This window comes from Tursiops truncatus, chromosome 11 (assembly GCF_011762595.2).
Source record: "Tursiops truncatus isolate mTurTru1 chromosome 11, mTurTru1.mat.Y, whole genome shotgun sequence".
NCBI classification, from domain to species: domain Eukaryota; kingdom Metazoa; phylum Chordata; class Mammalia; order Artiodactyla; family Delphinidae; genus Tursiops; species Tursiops truncatus.
In genome coordinates, this window is record NC_047044.1 from 67,355,702 (window position 1) to 67,370,387 (window position 14,686).

Here is a 14,686-nt window from a genome sequence, read left to right on the forward strand (position 1 = left end):
ACTGCATAATGACACTGCCCACCCACAGGGCTCTGTCCCCAGCAGTGGACCGACAGGCATGCTTAGAGTCACGTATGTATACAACAGCACATATTTCCCTGTCTGTGATCCTTTTTTGACTCCACCAGATTCTGTACCAACCTCAGTCCTTTGGGTGATACACCTCATCTGCCCAAATTCGGCTTGTGCATCCACCTCTTTGCATTACCATGATATTTTAACCTAGGTAGCCGTTTGGTGTTCTGATTATTGCCAGCAGGACTGGCTACATCATTTGTGGAGCTCGGCACAAAGTGAAATGTCAGGTCCCTTGTTCAAAAAGTATTAAAAATTTTGAGAGCCCCGCAGCAGAGCCTTAAACCAAGTGCAGGTCCTCTGCGCATGGGACCCATGTGACTGCACAGGCTGCACACCTATGAAGCTGACCCAGGATGCCTGTTCAGTCTTTACTTGGTGAAAATCATACTCCCAGCTGGCTTTCCTTTGAGGATATGAAAACAATATGATGCCTCTATTATTAAAGATATGTAGAGCAGCAGACATGTGCTTTCCAGCATAACTTTTGGTTCTCAGGTGGCATTAATTAGTTACCTATAGTTCTGTGACATTGTAGTTGTGGTTTTGAATGCAAGCCTGCTTCTCCCTACTTACTTCTCAACTATTATAAGACCTGCTTTAATATTTACTCCCCATCACCCTTGAGCTCAGCATCGACCAACCCAGGCAATCTACCAGTCTGAGCTGCCCTCCCTGTCTGACCCTATCAGGCTTCCAAACTCCCTGCCAGGACCATGGGCTTGGTCCCGACTCATGGTCCACTTCAGTGTCCGCCCAACACACTCAAGGATGATCAGCTTAGTGTCAAGCTCCTCCCACTAAAAATATTATTCCAGAGAGACTGTGACACAGCAGATGCAAAACTGTGGACTTTTTAAGCCAGTCACTATAATATTCTTGTCTATGGATATCATTTACTAATCTTTAACTTTTTTGTTTATTTTAAATTGTGGTTAAATAACATAAAATTGACCATCTTTACCTTTTTTTGTTTGTTTGTTTTTTGCAGTACGCGGGCCTCTCACTGTTTGTGGCGTCTCCCGCTGCCGAGCACAGGTTCCGGACGCGTAGGCTCAGCGGCCATGGCTCACGGGCCCACCCGCTCCGCGGCATGTGGGATCTTCCCAGACCAGGGCACGAACCCGTGTCCCCTGCATTAGCAGGCGGACTCTCAACCACTGCGCCACCAGGGAAGGCCCCATCTTAACCATTTTTAAGTTCAGTAGTGTTAAGTACATTTACTCTGTTGTGTAACCTCATAATCATCCACCTCCAGAACTTTTTTCATCTGCCCAAACTGCAACTCTGTACCCATTAGACAATAACGCCCCATTCTCCCCTCCCCCTAGCAACCACCATTCTACTTTCTGCTTCTATGAATTTGACTACTCCAGTTATCTCACGTAAGTGGAACAATGCAACACTTGTCTTTTGGGGACTGGCTTATGTGATATTAACTTTTGATGTAAATTTTTCAGGTGAGTGTGTAGAACTGAAGGAGAGTCCCAGTTCTAATTAGGGGCAATTAATAGACAGCCACTAACTTTTAGAGAATTTGCTCATCACTGTAGGAAATAAGGCCTGAAAAGGAGAGTTGGATCTTGTCTCTGGGTTGGAAATATTGTCTCTATCACCAATTCCCTCAAGCTGGCTGTCTCTTTTCCTTCACGTCTTCCTTATTTGTCAAAAATGTTAAAATCTTTTGAATTCAAATGTCTCAATCTAAACTTGCAAAGGGTTTTGTTTCTTGGGTTATTATAAAAGAAGAAAAACATCTTTTTGTCTACATACTAATAAAACAAAATCATTCAGGTAAACAGCCTGCAAACTCTTCCATTGTTAGATATTTAATGAGTCATTTTTTTTTTGACTAATCAGCACCTCATTTCTGCTTTCCTTATCCTGAGTTCACCCTTTGTACTAGGAACACTTTGCCTAGATATGCAACTCGTTGCAGGATGGCCTTGATAAATGGTCTGTGTTTGTGTAATTTAGATTAGTTCAGTAATTGTTTGGAACAAAGGCCAGAAATCTTCCCGAGGGTATTAAACATTCACTGTCAGGGCTTGGTGGTCTGTGATGAAGGGAAGGTCGGACCAAAGTTGCTTTACCACCTTTGCCCCAAGGTCACACCTCCTCTTGCTGCCTACAAGCAGCTGTCTGGAATCCATCAGCTGGAAGCTGGCTGAAAAGAACAGGGTTGATTCCCTCAATTTTCCAGGAAGCTGAGATGTAGTAAAGCTGGCTAATCTTCAGAAAAAATCAGAGAGCAAAGCAAAAGCAAAATCGAAAAGGTAGTAAAAGTGGTCCTGTGGCCTTTAGACGTGACAAACATTCTGCTGTGGTTCTGCTTTAAAGAGCTGGTTCCCCAGAATAGCTCTTGAGAGACTAGCTGGCTGACTCCTAGCTTTAAAACTTATTTTAAGTTTGTTTTCTTATATAGAACTATTCCTTTCTTGTCTTTTAAAATATCTGGGGACTCTTACTAACAGTGAGTACAAGATGGATTATGACAGCCTCTAAGAACTCTGAGTTTGTTTTATTTATTTTATTGATGTATAGTTGATTTACAATGTTGTGTTAATGTCTGCTGTACAGCAAAGGGATTCAGACTATATATATATATACACACATTCTTTTTCATATTCTTTTCCATTATGGTTTATCACAGGATACTGAATATAGTTAGTTCCCTGTGCTATACAGTAGGACCTTGCTGTTTATCCATTCTGTATATAATAGTTTGCGTCTGCTATCCCCAAACTCCCAATCCATCCCTCCGCAACCCCCTCTCCCCCTTGGCGGCCGTGAGTCTGTTCTCTACGTCTGTGAGTCTGTAGAATCCCGAGTTTGATCTCTATCCCTTTTGCTCCCCTTACCTGATTGACAGGAGGCTCAGTTCTGAACAGCTCTCACAATGGGAGAACTCACTACCGAACATGGCAGCCTCCTTGGAGAGCCTCACTGCTTAGCATTCTCTTCTTTCATCAATCCCAAATTGTTTCCTTTAATATCCTCCCTGATGCCATCATATCCCTTGAGCCCACAGCCAACATGTTTTCATGCCTTTTCCAGACTCTCTTTCATGAACACTGCTCTAATTTCTATCCCAGTTCCTCATCCAACTACATGACACATCCGGATGCTTGTTCTGGCATGACTGCAAATTCCCTTATGTCACGGTTGCTTTTCCTACAACGTTCTGGCTGGTTCACAGACCAATCTTAGAGGGTAGTGTCTACATCTGAACCCAATCCCAGCCCAGTTCACCCCCTCAGGACACAGCATGACAAACACCAACCCTGTTCTAGATGCTAGGGCTCTTTTGAAATATGAAAATGTTCATGTGGTCAGAAATTCCAACATGCCTATAGGCATATAGATACCTCTAATTCAAAACCAGTCTCCCCCTCCTCCAAGGCCTCTAGCCCACGCCTCCCCACCTCCCCACCAAAGGCAACTATGTGGTATCTCTTGAGAAAACAAATTCTTTACATGCACAGCTGAGTAGTTAGATGGTTAGAGATGAGAGGATGAGCTGTTTCTTCCCCAAGCTTCTTATATTTTTAACAGGAAAGGACCTCATACCTGGAAACTGGCTAAAAAGTGAGCAGGCAGGCTCCCCAGACATTCTAAAACTGAACTGTGGTAATGCTGGCTAACCTTTCCAGAAAAGTAGAAAGCACAGTCAGATCACAGTGTTTATAAATGCAATCCTATGGCCTGTAGATCTGATAGGTAAAAAATGATACATCTTTACTTTGATTGGTTTTTCTTAAGTTATGAGTGAAGTTGAACCTCCTTTAATGGTTATTACCCATTTATATTTATCAACTATCTTTTCATATTTTTACTAATTTTTCACCTTAATATACTTGTTTCATCTAGAAGTGATTTTGCTGTTAATGATTTAGGTTGAGACCCAACTTTATTTTTTTCCAAATACCCAGCCCGTTGTCTCAGGAGTTATTGAATAATCTATCTTTTCCCCACTGATATGAAATATCACCTTCATTTTACATTAAATTATTTCTATATGTATTTTAGCTGTGTTCTAAATCTCTACCCTAATCCAGTGAAGTTCTGTCTATTTCTTTCCTAATGCAGAAATGATTTTAGTTATGGCTTCATGATATATTTTAATATCTGGCTCAGATAGTCATGGCTAATTTTGCATACGTATTTTTTCATTTTAAATGTGGAACTGTCAGGTTCAAAAAAAGTCTTGTTGACTTGGGAATATATATTATAATAACTATATTATACCTATATATATCTTACATATGATTAAGGAAAATTAAAATACTGGTAATATTGAATCTTGCTATTCAAAGCAAAGCATGCTTTTACATGTGTTTTTTCTTATATACTCTAGCAGGAATTTTCAAGGCCTTCTTCACATAAAACTTACACATTTTTATTAATTTTATGGGATCTGGTATATGTTTTGTTGTTTTGGTTGTGCTTATAAATGGGATAACTTCTTTCATTGTATTGTCTAAGTGGTTACTGATTATAGAAAAGCTATTTGATTTCTATATATTAATTTTAAAACCAAATATCTTTCTGAAAACTTTCTAGTAGTGTTTGTGCTGATTCTCTTGGTTTTCTGAGTATATGTCCATATTAACTAAAAACATGATAATTCTGCTTCCTGCTTTATACCTCTGCTTTCTTTCTCTTTTTAAATTTCATTGGCTACTACTTCCAGAGCAATGGGGTAGTAATGTGGCAGATGTTTTAGATCATTTCAATCATGGCTGCTTCACTTTCCTTTTAAAATGACTTATTGCTTGCTAAAGGCTAGGAAACTAAGACAATATTTCCCAGGGTCACTTCAAGCTTGGATTCTACCTGTAATCTATCTCACACTGAGAAGGAGAAGATGTCTCCTCATGGGATATGGAGGGTGGAAGTAAGGCAAACTGGGCTGTGCTTCTGGTCTGCTGATTCTGCAAACCAGGAGCACCGTCACAGAGGTTTTGAGGTTATCTCAACCATACAGAGATCCTGGTCTAATGGCTACTTTTGTAGGTATTGAGAGGTAGTGGGCAGGGCATTCATTTTGCTGCCATAGGTCATACCTGAGATGGTGTGGTCACGGAGCCAGCCGTGGGGTAGTGGCTGCCAGATTTCCCCACTTCATAATCACGACAGTGAGAGCAGCTCTCCTGGCAGGCCAGTTCTAGACTGGCATTCTGGGAGACACACTTGGAATCTAAGCCTAGAGCCTGCTCCACAAACTCTTCCAACAATTTCATAATCAGTTCTGCCATGTGATCATATTTACTTAAACTAGCTAGAATGCCTTCTGTTATCTGCCAACCAACTCTAATGAGAGAACATCCTTATCTTGTTCCTAAGTTGAAAGGAAATGTATTGAGAGTTCTAATATTTAACCATTAAGTATGTTGTTGGCTTTTGAAAGTGTGTGTGCCTGTGTACACAGGTACAAATATATTTGCATAATGCTTTTGAAATTATTCCTTTAATTTCCTCTATATTCATGGTTATTTACTCTTCTCATTTATAATTTTATGGGTTTTTTTCCTCCTCGGTTCCTTTAGTTTCTGGCTTTGAAAGCCAATTTATAGTCAATAAACATCCACTTTTCAACCACTGTTTTAAAAAATATTTTATACATGTTACTTTAAAGACTATTTTCCACCATCTTTTTCATCTGTGTATGTGTGTGTGCGCACGCATATGTGTGTGTTTAAAGGATAGAAGTCACACTTTACTTCTGTTAAACTGCATCTTCTTAGATTTGGCCTAGAGTTTTATAATCCAATATATTATCTATACGTGTCATCTTTTTTTCATCTGTAAATTTGACCAGAATACAATTTATATAATGTACTTAAAAAGAAAGAATTTAAATAGGAGAGGCCTAAAAATAAAAGTCTGCTGCAAACCTTTAGAAGTCACATTAGAGACTGACACTGATTTTTTTAATTAATATATTTTTAAGTCCAATCTTCAATCAGTTCTGAATCCACCAAATTATGCTCACACTTATCCCACATTTCTTCACCTTAATTTAGATCAGGAAATTGTGTTAAATTTCTCAAATAATTCATCAATTTCCTAGAAGGTCAAGATCTGTTTTTAAGAAATAATTATTTCAATAAATTTTTAAAAATATTTCTTATAAAAATATTTTAAAAACAAATTTCTGCAAACTTTAGTTCTAATGTAACATTTATAATATCCCTTAAAATCAAAAATCACTTAGAAAGGTACAACCTTCCAAGACTGAACCAGGAAGAAATAGAAAATATGAACAGACCAATCACAAGCAATGAAATTGAAACTGTGACTAAAAATCTTCCAAAAAACAAAAGCCCAGGACCAGATGGCTTCACAGGTGAATTCTATCAAACACTTAGAGAAGAGCTAACACCCATGCTTCTCAAACTCTTCCAAAAAATTGCAGAGAAAGGAACACTCCTAAACTCATTCTACGAGGCCACCATCACCCTGATACCAAAACCAGACATAGATACTACAAAAACAGAAAATTACAGACCAATATCACTGATGAATATAGATGCAAAAATCCTCAACAAAATACTAGCAAATAGAAGCCAACAACACATTAAAAGCATCATACACTATGATCAAGTGAGATTTATCCCAGGGATGCAAGGATTCTTCAATATGTGCAAATCAATCAATGTGATATACCATATTAACAAACTGAAGAATAAAAACCATATGATCATCTCAATAGATGCAGAAAAAGCTTTTGACAAAATTTAACACACATTTATGATAAAAACTCTCCAGAAAGTGGGCACAGAAGGAACCTACCTCAACATAATAAAGGCCATATACAACAAACCCACAGCGAACATCATTCTCAATGGTGAAAAACTGAAAGCATTTCCTCTCAGATCAGGAAAAAGACAAGGATGTCCACTCTTACCACTATTATTCAACATAGTTTTGGAAGTGCTAGCCACAGCAATCAGAGAAGAAAAAGAAATAAAAGGAATACAAATTGGAAAAGAAGAATTAAAACGGTCACTGTTTGCAGATGACATGATACTATACTTAGAGAATCCTAAAGATGCCACCAGAAGACTAGAGCTAATCAATGAATTTGGTAAAGTTGCAGGATACAAAATTAATGCACAGAAATCTCTTGCATTCCTATACACTAATGATGAAAAATCTGAAAGAGAAATTAAGGAAACACTCCCATTTACCATTGCAACAAAAAGAATAAAATACCTAGGAATAACCTATTTAGGGAGGCAAAAAACCTGTATGCAGAAAACTATAAGACACTGATGAAAGAAATTAAAGATGATACCAACAGATGGAGAGATATACCATGTTCTTGGATTAGAAGAATCAATATTGTGAAAATGACTATACTACTCAAAGCAATCTACAAATTCAATGCAATCCCTATCAAATTACCAATGGCATTTTTTACACAGCTAGAACAAAAAATCTTAAAATTTGTATGGAGATGCAAAAGACCCTGAATAGCCAAAGCAGTCTTGAGGGGAAAAAATGGAGCTGGAGGAATCAGACTCCCTGACTTCAGGCTATACTACCAAGTTGCAGTAATCAAGACAGTATGGTAGTGGCACAAAAAAATAAATATAGATCAATGGAACAGGATAGAAGGCCCAGAGATAAACCCATGCACCTATGGTCAACTAATCTATGACAAAGGAGGCAAGGATATACAATGGAGAAAAGACAGTCTCTTCAATAAGTGGTTCTGGGAAAACTGGACAGCTACATGTAAAAGAATGAAATTAGAACACTCCCTAACACCATACACACAAATAAACTCAAAATGGATTAGAGACCTATATGTAAGACCGGACACTATAAAACTCTTAGAGGAAAGCATAGGAAGAACACTCTTTGACATAAATCACAGCAAGATCTTTTTTGATTCTTCCCCTAGAGTAATGGAAAAAAAAATCAAAAATCAACAGTGCTTCTCCTTCTACTTTAAATATTATCAGCATTTCCCCACCATAGATTAGTGGTTCTTAATCATTCACTGCTGCTTTCTCTGTTCTGTGGTTTGCAAAGGAATGAAATATTGTTAGACTGTACATATTTTCATCAACATTTGATTTATACAATTTTTCACAAAGTAAATATTTTGCATTTCTTAATTCAGTTAATGCCAAAATATTTTGAATGTATATGTGTGTATATAAAGTATATATATATATAATAAATGAAATAAATATGTTTACATATATAGTGAATATATAGTCTATTATAAGACACACTAACAATTAATTTAATAAAAATTTTTTTGAATGAAAAGAATATAGAATTAATGCATTAAATGTATTCACTGACTTTTGAGATGCATTTAGATGTGAAAATGTGCGTGTTAGAACGGCTTGCATGCTGTGACTCTGACTCCTAAGGATCTCTTCCAAGGCTGGTTGTCTTCATCTCTGTCAGAAGATACATTATTTTTCTTTTCAGACAAATATATGATTTGGTCCTTTGGAACTCCTTTGGAGTTCGGTTTTCAGTCCATAGCAGAGGGTGTCACTGAAGGATGGAAGGCATGACTGACCAGAACTGGGATCACCCCTCCATCTCCTTGGACCTCTTTATCCCCTCACAGCAGCTCTGCTACATTCTTACCTTATTAGATGCCACCAGATATTTTCTACAAGTTTCCACAACCACAAAGCCTATCACACACAGCAGAAAGGAATATCAGTTACTGAAGGCATTGAGTTTCAAATAATATTTAAAACATCATTCTTACTTCTCACATGTTTAAATTCATAGCACTAGCCCTGTCAGCAGCTTCAAGTTCTGGGTGTGCAAGAACTGCTCTAGCCAACAGCAGGTCTTGTTGATGAAGTTTACTCAAGTTGTTTTGAATGAATAATTTTGTAACAGATGTAGAGTGCAGCATGAGAGGGGAGGAAGGGCAAGGAAGAAAAATCTAGATTTAAACATTTATAAAATACAGTCATAGAGTAAGTACTCTTACCAACAAGTACTTACCCTATGACTGATATAATGTTTTACATATAAACCTTATTGGGAAAAAAAAAAGCTTTGGTTTAAAAAGAAAAGCCTTTAAAATGTAACTTTCAGGCACTTTTCCAATGCCTAATGGATTGCTTTAAAACATAAAACTAGGAATACAGGAATAATTTTTTTCTGGTATCCAATAAAACTTCGTTAATCACCACAGATCACTAAAAATCAGTAAAATGTCATAAAAGCTTCCATTCCATTTTCCTGCAAACTTAACAATGACACTTCTGGAGTGAATGGTTAGAAAACTGAATGGAATAGACATGTCCTAGAATACAAATTAGTAGTTCACGGCAAATAGGAAATATATGTATGGCTGTACCTATGTATAAAATATATGCATAGCAGTGGTTTTGCTTGCATGAGAACTTTTTATTCCTTACCATCAATTAATTTATTTATTCCTATACTATTTTAAAGGACTCATAGATAAAATTTACTATTACTATTATCCACATTTTATAGACAAAGACAATAAGACGTACAGAGGTTAAGAAACTTGCATAAAATAACAGATTAGTAAATGGGGGATCAGGGTTTGTACCACAGCAAATCTGACTCCAGAATCTGTCTTCTTTAGCACAAATACTACACAGACTCGCCTAAAGCATTCAGCAGTAAATGGTCACATGCATTGTTCTCTGGCCAAAGGGTATGAATCAGCTAACAGAACTCAAGAAATTAAGTTAAATGTGTTGATTGCCATGTCCTAAATTCGCTCTATTTATAGAACACATATCATATCTCTTCTACAGGAAAAAGCAGCCTCTGTAGTAAATACTAATTTCTTGTTTTATTTCTTATACTTGAAATATCTTCCCTTTAAAACTGCAGTGTAAAGTCTATGTGGTTTTAATGGCAAGAATTGTTTCTGGCTTTTTGTATGTAAGCTAAAGTAACATTTATTACTATTTGAGTATTATTCCATGTAAGTATTATAAATTTGGGTTTATCCAGCAAAATCTGACTAATGTTCTTCAATGCTGTTTTGTGGGTTTACAAACATGCATATGTTTTTAACCTAAAAGCAAAAAAGCCTCACCAACAAAAATCTCTACATATTTTCACCAAGATTATGGTAAAAATGTCTTTAGACAATATATACTAAAAAACGGAACTATAGCATTGCTACCATTAGATAAATTTTATCTAAAGTTTTATCATTATCATAATTTTATCATTAAAGTTATGACTTTAATGATATAGATTTGAAATTCAGGAATTCTGCCTTTTAATCCTGAGTCTGCCATTAATTAACTAGAGGACCCTGAACATGTTACTTAACCTCTCTGAGCATCTGTTCTTCCTCTGTAAATGCTGCCCTACCTGGTTGAACTGCTATGATGATCAATGAGATAAAAGAAATGGGCATGAGTTAGATGTTCAGGACATTATTTAAATATAAAATATTATTTTAAAATGACTTTGTTCAGAGCCTTCCTTCTTTTAGACTTACTTCTATCCTAAAAATCTATCCTAAATTTCTAGAAACTTTATTATGAGCATATTAGTTTCATGTTCAATGCCATCAGGGGCCCACATTTCCAAACCCATCAAGTGCACACTCCTCTTGATTTTTTTTTCATTATTAAAATGTTTAAACACAGCTAAATGTAAAGTTAATAAAAACAAAAGAGACGGAGTCTGTGCCAAAGGTGGTATAAATTCTGAATCAGTTGGGTGTTTTCTTTTTCTTTCCTTCTATCCCTTCTTTCCTAATCATTTTCTTCTTTTATTCCCATGCTCTACTTTAAAGAGGAAATGTTCACCTACTTAATTCTAGGCCAAAATCTTTTCTAAATAAGAAAGATAAGTTGTATTTCTTAAATACAATTGACTCAGTCTTACTATTTGCATGATTACTTTCTTTCTCAACCTTCTCCTAACTTGCTTTATTAGCGTTTTTTTTTTAACAAAAGATTCTTAAAATTCTCCGCACATGAAAAGATGCTCAACATCACTAATCATCAGGGAAATGCAAATCAAAACCACAACAAGGTATCACTTCACATCCGTCAGAATGGCTATCATCAAAAGAACACAAATAACAAATATTGGCAAGGATGTGGAGAAAAGGGAACCCTCCTATAGTGTTGGTGGGAATGTAAATTGGTTCAGCCACTGTGGAAAACAGTATGGAGGTTCCTCAAAAAACTAAAAATAGAATTTCCATATGACCCAGCAGTTCCATTGCTGGGTATATATCTGAAAAAACCAGAAACACTAATTGGAAAAGATACATGCACCTCAATATTCATAGCAGCGTTATTTATAATTGCTAAAGTATGGAAGCCCCTAAGTGTTCATCAACAGATGAATGGATAAAGAAGATACGGTGTGTGTGTGTGTGTGTGTGTGTGTGTGTGTGTGTGTGTGTGTATACACACACACAATGGAATACTACTCAGCCATAAAGAAGAAGGAAATTTTCCCATTTGCAGCAACACGGATGGACTTGGAGGGCATTGTGCTAAGTGAAATAAGTCAGACAGAGAAAGACAAATACTGTATGTCGCATCTAAAAAATACAACAAACTAGTGAATAAAGCAAAAAAGAAGCAGACTCACAGGCATAGAGAACAAACTAGTGGTTACCAGTGGGGAGAGGGAAGGAGGGAGGAGCAATGTAAGAGTAGAGGATTAAAAATGAGGGTTACTACGGGATTATATGAAATCATGTGTGTGAAACTTCTGAAAATTGTAAATGGCTCCTTTGATGTACAAGACCCTTCACTGCCTGACTTCCGGCTTCAGTTCCCACAACTAACTACCATGGATCCCGCTGCTCTTTTCAGCCCTGACTGACACACTGTTTCATATTTCAGTCATGACCTGTCCATTCCTTTTCTACTTAGTGAATTCTCTTCCAGTCTTCAAAGCCCCATCTTTTCCATGACCATCATTGGACCCCATGAAGAATTTATGATGCATACCTCATCTTATGATACGCTTTTTTTTTTAAATAAATTTATTTATTTATTTATTTTTGGCTGTGTTGGGTCTTCATTGCTGCGTGCGGGCTTTCTCTAGTTGCGGTGAGCAGGGGATACTCTTCGTTGTGGTGTGAGGGCTTCTCATTGGGTGGCTTCTCTTGTTGCAGAGCACAGGCTGTAGGTGCGCGGGCTTCAGTAGTTTTGGCACGCAGGCTCAGTAGTTGTGGCTGTCAGGCTCTAGAGTGCCAGCTCAGTAGTTGTGGTGCACAGGCTTAGTTGCTCTGCAGCATGTGGGGTCTTCCCAGACCAGGGATCGAACCTGTGTCCCCTGCATTGGCAGGTGGATTCTTAGCCACTGTACCACTAGGGAAGTCCAGTGATGCCATTCTTATATTGTCTGATTTTTGCTTGTTTGTGTTTTAGTCTTTTTTTTAAATTGGAGTATCGTTGCTTTACAATATTGTGTTAGTTTCTGCTGTACAGCAAAGTGAATCAGTTATACGTATACCTATATCCACTCTGTTTTTAGATTTCCTTCCCATTTTGGTCACCACAGATTATTGAGTAGAGTTCCCCGTGCTATACAGTAGGTTCTCATTAGTTACCTATTTTATACATAGTAGTGTATATATGTCAAGCCCAATCTCCCCATTCACCACCCCCCTTACCCCTTGGTAACCATAAGTTTATTCTCTACATCTGTGATGTGTTTTAGTCTTGCACTGCTCACTTAACTATAATCTCCTTAAGGTGAAAGTTCAGCCTATATGGTTTTTCAGAACATTTTTATGGTGCTGAGCACGTAACTGGTGATCTTTTTTCTGACTTAGATGACGCACCAAATATTGTCTCAGCAGCATGGCGCCTATTAAGTGTTGGGCACTGTACCAAGAGCTGAGGCGTGAGGTGGGCACTGTTCACCTCCTCACGGAGAGCATAGTGTGGGGAAGATTCAGTCCTATGTGCACACATTCAGTAAATAGTAGCCAGATTCTTCTTTTAAGGGAGCCTAGGGGAGTGACAATAGCCCAAACCTTAGGTAGTCAGAGCAGGTTTCTCAGAGGAGGTGATGCTCAAGCTAAGAATCCCAGAAAGAATAAGAATCAACCATGTGAACTGGGCACTAATTTAATTTTTCAGCTTCCCAAGATGATTGAGCTAAAAGGGATTTAAAATTGGTCTGAGACCCAGAGCTGCACCCTGACTTTTCAAGCATCTCATTTACAATCATGTTCTCCTAACTCTTAGTTTGGTGGGTTTTCCATTAAGACACATGGTTTTACTCAGTCAAGCTAATGATATGCATAATGCATGCTATTTTCCTAAAGTCAATGAATCCATTCTCTTAATTACACTCCTGGTCAAACATTTGACTTGAAATAAAATGCCCTATATTGAATTCTAGTATTTACTGCAGGTACAATGCTATTGTGTAATTACTAGTCTTTGACTTGGATAGAATCTGTAATAATACTTAAGAAGAAGAATGCTACTGTATTAGGCATTAAGAAAAAGTTTGTCATTAAAGGAGCAATGGAGAGATAGGACACTATCATTTACTACATGCACATTATGTGCCAGCCACGAACAAATCTGTTTTACAGTCTTTAAGAACTGTGTTGAGGTAAATACAATAAAGTCCTTTTACAAATGAGAAAACTGAGATTTCAAATAATTTAAGCAACTCACCTCAGGACAAAGAAGACATATTTGAAACTCAAGCTTATATCCATCCAAAGTCCAATGTCTTTCCCTACATCACCATCTTTACCTAGTTGATTGGTCAGAGAAGTGATCTGTAATCAAGCTTTCCAGACCATGCCACGTCCCCCCTTTTCAATATTCTCATATCTCCTTGTACTTTTCCATAAGAAAAATCACCACAGCTTGTATTTTTGTATTTATTTCTATACTTCATTGATTAATATCTGCTTCTGCCACTAGATTCCAGGTTCCAAAAGGGCAATACCATTTTTATCCACCACACTTTATGCCCAGGGCATGGAATATTGTTGGCATTTAATAAATACTTATCAAACAAATGATGTTTATACCCTGCAGTCTGAAGCAAGAAACTTGGAAGTGGTTGATCAAAGACACTTCCAGTAAGAACAACACAGCCTCAGAGAGGTGAGAGATGTGCAAATTGTCTGAGTTGTTTTTGACAACACAATTGTTATTTATTGGTTTGAAAATATTAAGAAACATTCTAGTAATCTATCACTCATCAATTGTAATAAAAATATATAACGTGATAAAAAACTGTCAACATACGAAGACCTATTTTAAATCTATTAGTATAAGTTTCAGCTGAATAGGTATAGCTTTATATAAAATTATTTTAAAGGTATTTTAAAGTTACAGATATTTAAAATCCTCTGGTATTAGTTAAAACTGTGTATACACACATTCAGATGCTTGACTAGAAATATCAGTATTCAATATAAATTGAATATCAGTATTTCCATAGTGATATAATTCTACATTTGTGTGTGTATGTGTGTGTGTGTGTGTGTGTGTGTGTGTGTGTGTGTGTGTGTGTGTGTAGTTTAATTTTGTTTTTATAAGCCTCCAGATGTAAGCTGATACTGCCTAAAAAAAGTCTTAGGATTATATTGGGGTCTTTTTTTGCTGTACGCGGGCCTCTCACT

At 37.1% G+C, this 14,686-nt stretch overlaps 1 protein-coding gene across 8 annotated transcripts in view; it reads right to left on the bottom strand.

Annotated features, from left to right (window-relative positions):
• Positions 1–14,686, bottom strand: part of TMEM117 (transmembrane protein 117) — a 531,690-nt gene that overhangs the window by 45,474 nt on the left and 471,530 nt on the right. The window contains exon 7 of one of the 8 annotated variants that reach the window (XM_019934584.3): positions 8,400–8,744. The exons of the other annotated variants lie outside the window; for them this stretch is intronic. Coding sequence (XP_019790143.2) covers positions 8,691–8,744 — 54 coding nt within the window. The 3' untranslated portion in view covers positions 8,400–8,690. Of the gene's footprint in view, positions 1–8,399; positions 8,745–14,686 lie in introns of those variants that run through there. 8 annotated transcript variants of the gene reach the window in all.